The 15,045-nt window shown below is 40.6% G+C and overlaps 1 protein-coding gene across 2 annotated transcripts in view; it reads left to right on the top strand.

Annotated features, from left to right (window-relative positions):
* Positions 1-739: 739 nt before the first annotated feature.
* Positions 740-15,045, top strand: part of DCLK2 (doublecortin like kinase 2) — a gene marked incomplete at its 5' end in the record, with an annotated part of 87,575 nt that continues 73,269 nt past the window's right edge. For both annotated transcript variants that reach the window (XM_081998814.1, XM_081998815.1), the window contains 2 exons: positions 740-1,151; positions 13,337-13,671. In XM_081998814.1, the coding sequence (XP_081854940.1) occupies positions 740-1,151; positions 13,337-13,671 (747 nt within the window). The remainder of the gene's footprint in view (positions 1,152-13,336; positions 13,672-15,045) is intronic.

Genomic DNA, 15,045 nt, shown 5'->3' on the forward strand with positions numbered 1-15,045 from the left:
TCGACCAGCGATGGCGCCGCCCCCGCCTCTCCGCGCGCCCGCGCCGCCCGCCCGGCTCTAGGGCCCGGCAGCAGCCCCGCCCGCCCGCCGCTTAACCGCCGGCACCGCGGGCGGCCGGGCCGCAGGTCGCTCCTCCCGCCGGAGCCGCTGCGGTTGTGGTTTTTTTCTGAGGCGGGCGCCGGCAGCGCCCTTGGCCGCCGAGGACCCGGGAGGTAGCGCCGCTCCCCGCGCAGACTGGTGGCCGTTGGCGCCGTAGGGGTCCTAGCCCCCCCGCGCCGGGAGCAGGGCCGGAGCCGGGCGGGAGCTGGCGGAATAGGCGCTCCGTCCCCACCCCCTCTCTTCGGTGGAGTCAGCAGAGAAGAGGCTGAGGAGGGGAGCCGGCACGCGTGGCGTCCTCCGCATTGTGCGAGTCTGCATGGGCACGGCGCGGGGGCGCGGCCGTGGGGCTCCCCTGAGCCTCCCGCCCCGGCATCGCCTGTAGCCGCCGAGTTAAGGCATGAGGGATGCTTTTGTGCGCGACGGCGGACGGAGCAGCGGGTAACGGCGGAGCTAGCGGCAGCTGGGGCTGCGGCTGTGGGGCAGGTCGGGCGCCGCGGTCACTCGCCGCCCTCCCGGCGAGGGAGGCTGGGCGCGATGCTGAATTAGACGACTGGAGCCCTTGCAAGCGCGGGGACAGGCTTAGTAGTCTGTAGCCGGCCTGGTTCCCAGCGCAGCTGGGAGGGCGGGCAGGCAGCTCGCCATGGCGAGCAACCGGAGCATCGAGCTGGAGCACTTCGAGGAGCGGGACAAGAGGCAGCAGCGCGCCGGGCCGCGCCGCGGCGGCACCGGCGGCTGCAGCGCGGGTCCGCGGGGCAACGGGCTGATCCCCAGCCCGGCGCACAGCGCCCACTGCAGCCTCTACCGGACGCGGACCTTGCAGGCGCTCAGCTCGGAGAAGAAGGCCCGGAAAGCCCGCTTCTACCGCAACGGGGACAGGTACTTCAAGGGTTTGGTGTACGCCATCTCCAGTGACCGCTTCCGCTCCTTCGACGCCCTCCTGGTCGAGCTCACCCGGTCTCTGTCGGACAACGTGAACCTGCCGCAGGGTGTCCGCACCATCTACACCATCGATGGCAGCAAGAAACTCACCAGTCTGGACGAGTTGGTGGAAGGTGAGTGGGTTCCAGTGGGCCGGGGGGAAGCAGGGCGCAGGCCATGGGTGGTTCTGCCCTGCCATGTTGAGGTCCTGTAAGAGGTGGCGTGGGGCCTGGTCGTGGGCTGCAGGCTCTCCCTGGGGTGGGCTTTCCTCTCGTGACCCTGATCAAAGCTGAGAGAGGTGGCCTTGCTGAAAATCGGCAGCCATGGAGCCCCTGAGAGCAAGTGGGTCAGGGCTGCCTGCTGCTCTGAGGTGCCATAGGCCTCATTTTCCCAGTGTGGATCATCCGCTTCTCTTGTCACCCAGACGAGCGTGTGGGTTGACTCTAATGGTAGTTAAGCAGCAGGTACTCTTTTCATTTACAGCAACCATAGTAAAGTTCTTGGCTACCTTTCAATCACCATTTGTGAGAGAGGGAAATGCTGTAAGTTAGTTCTCTGACAGGTATTACACTGTCATTGATGCCTCACAGTGGTTTAAGCTTTCCAAGAGAAAACCCCTGTGCTGTGAAAAGGGATATTTATACCCTACCACTTACTAAAACCAACTGGTGTAAAGCCACATTTTCAAATGTAATCAGAGTCCATATTCCCAGAGGGAATTATCTACCTTGTCTGACTTCCAAAAGCATTTTATAGAATCAAATGTTTTACAGAATTGTCCCTAAGTAGCTTTTGGTAATGGGACTTAGCTGCTAAGGTTATGTAGACCTTGCAAATCTGAGCAGAGCAGCGCTTGACTATTTCTCAAAATGGGGCCAGAAGTACTTTTTTCTGAATAAAACATATGCATCTTGTTTGTAGGGAATGATAATTACTAGAACAAGGAGCAGACTTCCCCCATGTTCTCTCATGATGTCTTAAAATACAGTTTAAACTCAGCATTACATGAACCAGACTTTCAGATGTATTGGTTATGTTGTGCACACTCTGATGTTCATAATAATTTTGTACTTGATGCTTCTGCTCAAGTATCTAACACATCAACCTCTGCAGTCTTCCACCCAGTTACTCTATATGTCAGGTGTAGCTGATTTGCATTAATGAAGTAGTACGATTTGTAGGTCTTCTAATGCATCCTCCTTTTCAGGCTTTCAGCTGTGTATCCTTTTAGCTTTGATTTGGAAACTTCCCTTTTCAAAGCAATGCTGAATCGCATCTGGAAAATGTGATGAGAAAGGGAACCTGAAGATCTTTGTATAAATCCACCAGTAAAGGTACTGGGAGTTAGGGACTGACCACTCCAGAACATGCAAAAGAAAGGGAGAAGCTACAACATTTGCTGCATCAAAGGGGTGTTACTCAAAAAAGCTATGCATGAAAGTGCACTTTATAATAGTAACATAGTGCCTGAGGACTTTCCCAATCATGTGGTCTACCGTAAGACTGTTCCACAGTCAAACCAGAGGAAATGTGAAATGATTGCAGAATGAAATGCCTACTCTGTGCTGATAAAACAAATGTAAAATCAGCCAAAAAGTTTTCCATTATTTGGTGATTAATTTAGAGATAGCTAAAAAAATGAGATGCTGGAATGGGGGTGGTAGGGAAAGGACATGAAGCAAAAATTGGATAAACTAATGATAACTTGGGGTAACTTTTGAAATATTGCAGAAGGAATGATCTTAAGCTTTTATGGCTTAAAACAAAACAAGGACAAAATGACTTGCTGGGCAACAGTATAAATGCAGTATATGCTCTCACAGTTCTATTTAAGTTAGTAACAAAGCAAAAACGTATTTCCTGTTACTTCAAGTACTCATTGAAAGAGTGACCTTTGTCATTCCTCTTCACTGGAAGAATAAAGCAAAACAAATGTCACAATTGAAATGCCACTTCCATGCTTTCTCAGTAAAATGAGAGGGGGGGCGGGGGGAAGAGTCCCAATTACTTAGTCATCTATCCATGACCAATACAACTCTTGGGAATCTTAAGAAAATCCTGTAGCATCGTAATTGGATTAGTATGTTCTCCAATTAGCATGCCAAAAACTTTACCAGTGTCAGTCTAATCACTATACAGAGAAAGGAAAGCATATACAGGGGCGGGAGGAAAACAAACAAGTAGTGAATCCATCATTCCTTGAAATTCTCTGAGCTCTTTGCCAGCTGCTTTATTCTTGAGATGCAGGAAGAGGATCTGATTTGTTTTTATTTTCTTTATTTCTTCCAGCACAGCAAGCTTGAATTTCTGCTCTAGAGTAAATACTTGAACGTTGGTGATATCCTAAAGCTTGAACTGCAGTAGCACCAGAAGTAGTTTTGGATGCTGTTTTGTTGTATTGCTTTTTAATTTTCAGAAAGGAAAATAAAATTAAAGTGCTGTTGTGCATGCCAGCTACAGGATGAACACCAGAGCAAACATGGCTGCTTGATGCGATACCTGACTAGTCTGTTTGCACACCATCAGTGTTGCTGAACTGGTACATGGAATCGCACCAGTTCAGATTCAGTAGTGGCAGCACTATGAAGTTAGCAGAGGGTGAGTGCTCAGCCATCCTAGCCAAGCCGGCAAGATCTGCATTAAACCTTCCTCAACTTGAGCCTGTGTGTGTAGCTCTGGGACATTGACGTGCCCCAGTGCAAGTAAGCTCTTTAAGGCCTATGTGCTATTTATCAGGTTAATAGCTGTCTGAGGATATCAAATTGATATTGGCTGGCAGCATCAAATTCTTTATCATAATAGTCCAAACTAGCTGAAGTTTGTCGCTGAGGAAGGCTTTTTGGGGTTTGGCTGTATTTGGTAATCTGTTTTACCATTTATCATCTTAAGAGGAAAATAGCTAATGCACAGACAGACTGTAGATTACAAATATTACTGTTGCAGATTGAGTCAGTTAAAAATTTGACCAGATCATGTGTATTAGTCAAAAATTGGCAAGCTCCATTTTAGGCATATTGCTTTTCTTAACTGGATATGACAGTCAAAAAAAACATGCTTTGCTGGACCAGCCTTAGGCAAACACTATTTATATTCCCAGCCCCTGTAGATTAGGGAACATTATGGCTCATGAATCAAAATCATTGTCTGCTCCTGATTTTGTTTGAGCAGACAGATCCTGATAGGGGATTGGGGTTGGGAATATTATTACTTTCTTGTAGGTTCTTTTCTTTCAACTTTACTATCAGACATTACACTGCATTTTACTTTTGAATAGGAGATTCCATGTGTAATTTTATATTTCCCCTTCAACAGCAATCATGGAGTAATAGTTTCATTTTTATTCTCTACCAAAGTTAACTAGTTAAGTGTTTTTGTAAATCCTTCAGTTTTCTTTTAAAAATGTAAGCTTCCTAAAGCATGACACAATGGTGCTGAAGTTTGACGTTGATGTCAGTCATGCTCTGTCTTGCTATCCTGTGCTTTTATTGTCTTGGTAGTGAAAGACATGGAGAATCCTGATTGTTAAGGTCTTCTGCAAAGTTGGGAGACATTGTTGGATATTGGGACGGGAAACCCAAGTGTAAGACTCTGTTCCAGGCAAGAAAAGTTATGTTGATTTGGCATGTGATAGGGAATTTTTCTAGTTCCCTAGGTAGGAAGCATTGCTAAGAGTCTTTGTTCTTTCAATTTACAATACTTAATTAATGCAGTCCTTTATAAAATGTCAGTAGTTTTGTCTGCACAGACAATCAATAGGCACCTTTAGGGAAGTCTTTGGGCAGGAGGTGGGAATGTTCTGAGCAAGGCAGTCTCTATGCATGGCTAGGACATGTAGCACAGGATGATACCTGCTTTAAAGAAATGGGCTCTTCCCTACTAATACAGAGTAAAAGAATGTTTTTGAAACGAGGTATTGAACAATCCAAGTATTTTCTGCCTTAGATCATTGTTATTGTTACTGCATATTGCACTTTAATCCTGCTTAAGTACCTGTAATTCTAGTCAATGCACACTGTTGTATTAGGCCAAGAATCTCTTTTCTCTTGTCAGGGCAAGCAGATGGTAACACCGAGTAGGCAGTTTGTATTTTTGCTTCTTCCAAAGCATATGAATACCTTCCTGTGCTAAAGCTAAAAGCTGCAATGCTTTAGAAAGAGGCAAATGTAGCAGGTTTAACAAAGAAGGAAGGATTAAAAAAAACCCAAAACATGAAAAGTGTATACTTCCAAATATATGTTCAAGTCACTGTGGTTACACAGTCCTGGAGCAATGGGGTGTGGATGTGAAATACGGATGTAATTGTTAGTTAACTTCCTATCCAAGCAAAATAAAATAATTCCACCACTGTGCCTCTCCTAGTTTCAGGGAGGGAGAAATGAAATTTACCTGGAAAGAGTTATTTATGTACTGTGGAGGAGGCATGTGGTATTAGGCAGGTTTGATACCAGGTGGCCTTAACTGTCTTCTGAAAGCTTTTACCCTGCCTGAGCAGGGGGTTGGACCAGATGACCTCCAGCAGTCCTTTTCAACCTTGATGTTCCGTGCAAGTTTGTAGGAAGCTGTCATCTGAACATCCTGACTAAATAAAGTCAAAAGAGAACTAGGAGCAATTAGTCATCTGCTAAAATCCTGGTTGTCATCCCAGATTTTAAAAAGTGCATGGAGAACTTAAAATGCTGTAAATGAGGAAAGATCGTGACTTATTGGAGGTGACATGAAAGTGAAGGAATCATAAGTGACTGATAAGGAAGGAAGTTCTGTGAAAGAAAGGAAGGAGAGATCTAAATAACCTAATTCTTCATAAAAGGCGTGGTTTTATTTTTAGATCAGTCCTTTTATACATGCTGTAAATATACTGTTCTGGAAATCTGCTCAGCTTTCTGTTACAGAACTGTATCACTCTCCTGTGATTCCTAAAGTTAGAAGGTTAGTAGCCCTAGTAACTACTGTGCTATACTGAATAAGCAGTTTTTGGCACCTTTGAAACTAACGAGTTCTACCAAAAGAAGCGGAGGAACATGAGATGGATAGATGAAACGTACCTAGAAACCTGCCCTGTCCTATGTGCTTCACAGGGGAACACACATTTAAAAATTATGGAGACTAACAGTTTTCTTTCTCTAGGGATGTTTTGTCAGCTATATCATTCTCTGTTATGCAGCGTGTCATTTAAAAACATGATGTTTTATGTGATTCTCAGGAGATAGTAGTTAGTGCTGGTTAACACCTTTCAAAAGCAAGCCAGAAAACCTTGTTCAGAGACTTTTGTTTTGAATATCCTGACTCAGGATTTTTGAGTATTGTACACTTAATTTCATCCTTACAGTACCCACTACATGGCATATCCACAGTTTGTTTTTTAACCTAATGCTAAGGAAAGTGAAATATCTACAAGTCTTTCTTTAATAGTCTCTGTTTTTAAGAACAGAAAGTCCAAATGTTTCTAGGCTGTTTGTTAAAAGACTAGTAGTGAGCTTCAACTCACAAAACTTGTGCTGTGAAGAACCCCAAGTTGTCAGGTAGCTGTGTTTCCTCAAAACTGCACATAGCTGCAAGTGATGTACACTTGGGATACAAAAGGACAAGATAAATCCTTCTTTTCCTATCAGTACCTAAAATTGCATGGCTGAATTTTGGAGAGTTCATGTACACCCTACTCCTTTTATGCCTGCATTTATACCTTTAAAGGTGAGCTAGGCATGTTTCCTGTTGCCGTTTCATCTGTTGAAGAAACAACAAAGAAAAACTGTGTATATGGGTTTTTAAGTGAGCAAAACAGTATTTAGGCATTTAATGGTCTATGGCTATTTATCAGTCAGACTGAGCAATGTAGTCTTGTTTTCACTTCTATCCGTTCTCTCTGTTCATCATCTGTATTTTACTGTTGTGAGGGAATGGTGAGTATTATGTTCAGACTGTTAGCTCTCTGAAACTGGAATCCTTCTACAGTGTGCTTAAACTGCACACACACATGAGTCTTGCTTCATGGATAGTGCATCTGGTTTTTAACGCAGTACAGGTAAATTATTTAGAGGCAGGTAATGCTTCCTTGTTAATAGGCAATGTTTCATGTCTTCTAGTTGTTTTTCTAATGTCAATAAGACATAGAGAATCAGAAGTAAACTTACTTTATTTGCTGATTATATTGTGACCCAAAATGTCAGCAGATGTTACTCCTTTTAAGTGAGCGTATGCCCCATTTGAGGAATTTTTGGTGGTAGCAGGATATCTTCAAGGAAGAATTGACACTTTTAGATTGCTCTGGGTACTGTCATGAAGCGTCGGATGGATGGCACATATGCTCTGTTGAAATTGTAATGCCAATATAGAAGGAGATTTCATACTTCTGCCAAAATTGCTCTGCAGCCTGGTTAAGCTTTCTGCTGTAGAATAGTTTGGCTGGGTTCAGAGTCCCAGCTGTAACCTATGTCTGTAATTCTTGCATTTTTTTCCTGCATTAAAAAAAGAGAAGAAAGTATTGCTTAATAGTTCTTTCTACTTCATTAGTCTAGAGTTTACTTCTTTACCTGCAAATCTTAATGTAGTATTAATGACTAACTTCACCATATGGTCAAAAAACCATGGAGCTGATTCATGTTAATGCTAATGTTGTAAGCTAAAGATATAGTATTTAATTCCAGTAACATAACTGCTGTGACTGTGTCAGTTAAGGCTAGTATGCATTAGCTTTAAAATCTTTCAAGACTATAAATAGAAAGTGGGCCTTCAAACCATAAAATTGACCATATTGAAGTCAGCAACATATAAATATTTGAAGTATTGTTTATGCCTATTTTTGGGGTTGTGTCAACTTTCCAGGGCTGAAAGATGTACAAATGACAAAAAAAGTTAAAGGCTGATCAAGATGCCACTGAAGTCTCAGCAAAGATTTTCTTAGTAATTGAGATGATAGGTATTTAGGTTAGACACATGAAAAATCTCATTCAAGGCAGTTAGTGAAACAGCCAAACTTATTTATGTATATGATCTTAACTTTAAAGCTATTGGTTACTTTGTTAGCAGTGTCTGAAATAAATTTGACTGGTTTAACACACACACACACACTCCTACACCCCTCCCAATTAAGTGCTGTATGTTCTATTTTACAAATACTGGGTTTCTGGAAAAGTGTGGAGGTTAATTCATGTATAAATACACATTTCAAATAATCCCAAGCAGATTTAAAATCAGGTCATCTGTTAAAGCTGTGAGAAAATATTATATGTAACATTACACTTTCATTACACCTACAAAATATAGTGTAAAAAAGAGACAATACTCTTACAAATTACTTGATGTTTCTTACATACAGACATATATAAATGCATTTCCTACTTTGGAGGATGGCTAAAATAATGATTAAAACAATAGCACAGTGTTAAAAAATTAATGCCTGCTCATCAAGGGGTGATGTTTTCTTAGGCATGCTTTTTGAATAAACCATTCTGTAGGAAAGTTTCCCATAGTGAACTTTATAGGTGTGATTTAACTTACCCCTGCCTTTTTTTTCTTCCTTAAATATTTTCTTCTGTTGAATAACCGATTGTATACCCCTGTTAAACCAACCAAATCAATGCTTAAGTCTTTCCTAGAAAATCATTCTTTACACAGAAAGCAGCAATTGGTTTCCTAATTATATTGTTTCTAGCATTTTTTGGGTATTTTGCAAGGTTCTCAATAGAACTTAGAAACTGTGGGTGAAGTCCTGGCTGTGATGAAATCATTAGAAGTTTAAATAGTAATTTCAATTGAGTAAAAACTTCATACTTTGCCATGAATGAAGCAAGTCACTTGGTGGATGTGTTTTCTCACGTACAGTCTTTGCTGTAATCCTACCATATGTGTCTGCCTTGCAGGTGTAGTAGTAAAATCTGTTTTCCGTGTAAAACCTGTGTTACTAAGTTTAGTTCATATGTCTGCTATAAGAAAGCAGGCATGGAATTTAAAACACTTATTAAACAAACTGTAATATACTACAGCTCTCAAGTAATTAGCCAATTAGAGGAAATTTTGCAATCAGGTTTTTTTAAAGCCAAAATAGTTTGTGCTTCAAATTGAGGCTTAGCTAAATGCAGTTGAAACAAGTTATTTGAAATTTGTGCTTTTAAGGTATTATGTTATTTTAAGTTGAAAGCACTTCCTATTTTTTTAATCAGAAAAAGAAAACTAAGGCCTCTGCTTAAAGGAAAAGAAATAATAAGAAATCTGTAGTAAATGGGTCTTGCAACCTATTCAGATAATCAAGAAATTATGTTATTCATGCATCAAGCAAGGGAACTAGTAAAAAGGGAAAAAGTTTTACACTGCTATTTTAAAAGAAGTTAAGATCCTTTTGGATTAATACTGACTGAAAGTTTTATAATGGGACAATTTCTGTTGTGTTGTAGTACAGCTCTGACAGATAGTAGATCACATTCCATGATAGTGTAAAGAGGATATCTTCTGTGGACATGTATCATAATATAAAGCTGGCATACCATATTGAGGCTCTTCTATGGTAAGTCCTCTAGTAAAGGGACCTTTTTTCTCTACCTGTACTTCTTTATGTACAGCAATTAATTTATTTCAAGTTGGAGAGCCTGTTCCTGAATAGCCCTAATTTTGAGGGTTTTTTGTGGGTTGTTTGCTTTTTTTAAACTTTGTTGATTTAAGCTTCAGCCCTGAGGTTTAACTTCGAATTACCGTGTGTGCATTTGGTGTGTTTTTTTAAAAACCTGTCTGGCTTAAAAAAGTAGTCTAGGAAGTACATTCTTTTTAAGTTGGAAAGGATAATTCCGAACATGCTCAATGATGGTGAGTTTTGAGGTACCTTGTAGTGCTGATTGCTAGAATTCATTTAACTCTCTTGCACACAGCTGGACAGGCTGTACTGAAGACATTGCTCTGAAGTGATAGGTGACTTCATGTACTGAAGCTTATGTAAAATCGTTGAGATGCTAGTGGCTCTCGGTGTGTTTAGGAAGGTTTTCTCATGCATATGATGCTGTCAAGTTTGTTTATATATAAACTATTATCAGAGGATGATTAAATATTACCAAAGTCTTATGCAGATGAATAAACTTCAAAGCAAATGGTCAGGGACTTCCCAAAGTTGAATGCCTAATATTAGGCATCCAGAATAATGACTAAATTACCTTCTGTTAATTTTTTTGGAGGAGGAAATACTAATTAGCATTCTTAACCAATACAAGAAACAAAGTCACTTACTAGGTGCATCCATGAAAAGTTTAGCATGTAATCATGGAAAAAATTGTCCTAAGGGACTTGTGCTGGATTTGGCTGGGATAGAGTTAGTTTTCTTCATAGTAGCTACTATGGGCCTATGTTTTGGGTTTGTGCTGAAAACAGTGTTGATAATGCAGGGATGTTTTAGTCACTCTGAGCAGTGCTTACACAGAGTCAAGGCCTTTTCTGCTTCTCACCCCACCCCACCAGTGAGCAGGCTGGCGGTGCACAAGAAGTTGGGAGGGGGCACAGCTGGGCCAGCTGGCCCCAACTGACCAAAGGGATATTCCATACCACATGACGTCGTGCTCAGCATATAAAGCTGGGGGAAGAAGGAGGAAGGGGGGACGTTCCGAGTCATGGCATTTGTCTTCCCAAGTAGCAAGTTATGTGTGATTGAGGCCTGTTTTCCTGTAGATGGCTGAACACCTGCCTGCTGATGGGAAGTTGTGAATGAATTCCTTATTTTACTTTGCTCACATGCGCAGCTTTTGCTTTACCTATTAAACTGCCTTTATCTCAACAAATGAGTTTTCTCACTTTTACCCTTCTGATTTTCTCTCCCCCATCCCACCATGGGGTAGTGAGCGAGCGGCTGCATGGTACTTCGTTGCCAGCTGGGGTTAAACCACACCAGGGTTCTCTGTCACACAGTAAACTAGTTCTAGAGAGGAGGATAACAAAATGATCAGCAGTTACAATGCTAGTAAGTCTATTGATATGAATTAGAACTACCAGCTTCTTTGAGATGCTTCTTTTTTGTCAGCCCTGTGTGTAGAGATGGACCACTTCATGGCTTATTAGAAATTGTTTAGAAAATAAGCATAGACCTTTGAATCTAGTATTAGAGGATGTAGAGGGGGAAGATTTTGCTTTCTGTTGCAACTGTGCTGCTGTAACAAAACGTGAACATCTCATGCTATTTCACAGTAACAGGACAGATGACCTGTTTTCAGATTCTGAACACTGCTGTTGAAAGAGAACTGTCCACTTACTTAGAATCATCGGATAATTTAGTTTGGAAGGGACCTTCTGAGGTCATCTCATCCAATATCTTGCTTTAAGCCGGTCTGATTAAATCAGATTGCTTGGAGTCTTGTTGCATCTCAACATGTAGTTCTGGGGCAGCACAAGCTTCTAGCTGTGTGGTTGTTTCCCCCCCCCCCTTGTAGATTAGTGTTAGTGTGCATGCAGCTGTGTGGAAATCCCGTTCAAGGAGTTTATGGGCTGAAAACAGCTCAATTTTCTATGTTCATTTTTGGGGGGAAAGAGGAGGAGTCTGTGTTTGTCTGTGTTGGTTTCTGTTTTGTGTACCACTTGGTCTATGAATATGAGGAGGAATGACGGGGATGAGTGAAGAGGAGAAATACAGACAAGGCAGTAGCATCCATAAAACCTCAAAGTAAATTTTTTCTTTGTACCTCAGTGGAGTACAGTCCCAGTGATGTTTGTGGAGGCAGAACTGGCTGCCAAACTTTCCCAAACAAAATTGTTGTTAACTTCTTATAATCTGTTTTCTTCAATACAGCAAACAAGCTTTCAAGAAGGTCTAAATACAAGATAAATTAGAAAGAAATGTCATTGGTGTGGGAAAAGAAACACGAAAAAGTCTTTCAGATCACAGTAATTTTTCATGTTTGAAAGTAGTTTACTGTATTGCCTTTAGAATAAGCTATACAACTTCTAAGCTGTATCAGCTCTCCAAACTAGAGTTCAGAAAGTAAAAGTATTGTTTAAAAGTTTTCTAGTGTGTATCTAAACATAGGTGTACATTTTTTAACTTTTGCAGTACTGTCCAGTAGATGTATGTGTATTCTTTACTCCTCTTGCTGTGTATATAGGAGGTGAGTTTGGTTTGTTCCACCAGTGACCTTGAGAGTGTGTAGCTTTAATCTTAGAACAGGTTAAGCTTTTTAAGATGTAGGTAGCTCTTCTGCCTGGGGAAATGGTGTGTTCCATCAGTTTGGAATGCTTCCCTTTCATCCTTCTGGCAATACTCTGCCTCTTTGAGAAAGTCTTTGGATGTCATTTTGTGAGACCTCAAGGATATGGGCTACAGAAATGACCCAGAGTTAATGATGTCCTTTGTCATGGTCTGCATCTTGCATATTGCTGTCAGACATGAAAAGAGTTGTGATAAGTAACAAGCAGCAGTTTGAAGAGAAAACCGTCCTCTTCAAACAACAAGAACAAAAAAAGCCAGTTAGTCTCCAGCCTTGCATTATGTCATGGAATGGAGAAAAGTAACAAATTCCTTAGGTCTGCATCATGACTGGTGCCACTTTAAAAAATTTGATGTAAAGATGTGTATTACTAGCTTGTGATAACATGTTTTTGTCCTCTGACCTCCCTTTCATGACTTCAGGAAATATCAGCAGTGCATGATATTTCATGCATATTTAATTCAATAAACTGGGTAAGAAATTAAAATGGGGAACTATAGATATCGTTTCATATTCCTGTAGTCTCAGAATCTCATTTGTGGCCACAGCTGGTGCTTGGTCTAAAAAATGTTGAAGTGAATACATTTCAACAGTGTACCCTTGGTAGAAGGGCAGTAACTCCTGGTAAATTAATGTGTCCTTCAGGGCAAGGATCTTGAGATGCTTGAATTTTATTCTGTTTAAAACTTGTTCCTTTTAAAATAATTCATTATTAAAGTTAGGTATGTGTGTACACATCTTGAAGCATATACTTGATGAATATATGGGGACGGACCTGGGTATTTGTTGTAGGATAATTCTCTTAATGTCATGTATTGTGACCTCAAGTAATGTAAGCACTTCTAAAACAAGTCTGCAGTTAGAACTTATGATCCAAAAGAAATGGGAAATATCTTCAACCCCCTCATTACCCTTTCCTTTTCTTCTTTTATTTCTTAACCAGAGGGTTTTTGAAACCTGTTGAAACTACTCTGAGAGTATTGTTTGGGTGGAAAGCTCTGATAATTTACAGTCCTCCATTTAAAATGGCCTGCAGTTGAAATACAGGGAAATCACTCCTTCTGAAAAATTTGGGTGTTTTTGGGTTTTTTTAACTGACAAAAAATAGCTGCAAAACCCCTTAAATTATGAAAATGTCATCTTCTTTTCAGGTGAAAGTTATGTATGTGCATCTAACGAACCGTATCGCAAAGTTGATTACACCAAGAATGTCAATCCAAACTGGTGTGTGAACATAAGGACTGGGTCCACTCGATCCTTGACATCTTTGACATCCACAAAGAGTGAAGTGAAGGAGAGTAAAGATTTCATTAAACCCAAATTAGTGACTGTTATTAGGAGTGGAGTAAAACCACGGAAAGCTGTGAGAATTCTGCTGAATAAGAAGACTGCTCACTCCTTCGAACAGGTCTTGACTGACATCACAGAAGCCATTAAGTTAGATTCGGGTGTAGTCAAGAGACTTTGTACACTGGATGGAAAGCAGGTAGGAGAATAAATTGCTGTGACCCTCTAAAAATTATGAATTAATCTAAGCCTCTTTGTGTTTGTAACTTGAATTATTGTTACTGTATATGCTTTAACCTGCTTCTGAATAAGGGCAGTTAAATGACAACTTTAAAAATTTGTATTAAATTTTTTTAGATATTAATATTTTAAATTGTCTATAATACAAAAGTTGACCACTACACTCGAAGTAAAAAAAAAAAAAAAATTGTAATCCTATAGGCTACTTAAAGCACTTTGCAGTGTTGTAAGTTGCTAGCAAATGTATTGCAGAACAAGTGCACTTGCCCAGATTGTCTCGATATGACGTCTGTCTCTCTGGTTATGTTCTGTGTGCTGTGGATATACTTTTTATAACTAAGTAGTTGAAAAGAACTTCTTGTGTTCTTTTGATATTAAATATAGCGAGGCAAATGGATCACTGAGACTCTTGATTTTCAGTATTTAGTGTCACTATAATGTGCTCTTTAGTTTTTCTAGTAGGTTTGATTTTTAATGAGATTTGTTAATGAGCTGTATTAAGAGAGAATCCTTTCTAGGAACATCCAAAATGTGTTTTGGTCATGTTTAATTCAATTTGTCATAAAATAGCTTTGAGAATATTTATTATGCAGTAATTAGTCTCTTCTACCCATGAAGTCTTCTGTTACTGTCTCAGGTAAGATGATTTTAATCTTCTTAAGCAAGCAGATAGAAAGAATCAGGAAAGGAAACTGCAGAAAAATAGGATTCACAGTTTGGATTAACCTCTTCTATTGCATTTTTAATACAGTAGAAACTCACTGGTCTGCACTGATGTGAAAGTTGCAATAGTGCATCAGGGATCAATAAAATTAATTAAAATTAAATCTCACATATGTTGTTTGCACATTACTGTCACTTATGGTGGATGATGACTGTCTTCAGTCCACAGTGAATATGACCAATCCTTGGTAATGCTCCAAAATAGGATTTCTAATAGCTGCAGTACCTCCTACTGCCCTTCAATGTTAAAGGCAATAATCAAACTTGGACTGCAGATGTAGATGTAGGTGTTCTCAAACAGGATTGGGAAGTCCCTAGTTCTCACTGTTAACAGCCTGTGAAGAGCTGCTCCTTACAACTGCCTCTCTGTGTAAACTGTTCCAGCAGTAGTAGTGCATAAATGTGGAGACCTGTCTTCTATTTGGAAGAAAAGCCTTTTGCTTTTCTATAGACTTTAGGAAAGAGCCTTTGCTTGCACAACCATAGTGTAATTGTCATTTAAGTGGGCATGGGATATAGTGCTGTCGCTTTAAACACCCGGATAATAAAAGCCTCCTTCTGCTTGTCTAGAAGGCTAGAGACTTCTGGGGGTTTTTTGTTTGTTTCTCCA

The sequence above is a fragment of the Phaethon aethereus genome (genome assembly GCF_964289735.1).
Source record: "Phaethon aethereus genome assembly, chromosome: 4".
Classification (NCBI taxonomy): domain Eukaryota; kingdom Metazoa; phylum Chordata; class Aves; order Phaethontiformes; family Phaethontidae; genus Phaethon; species Phaethon aethereus.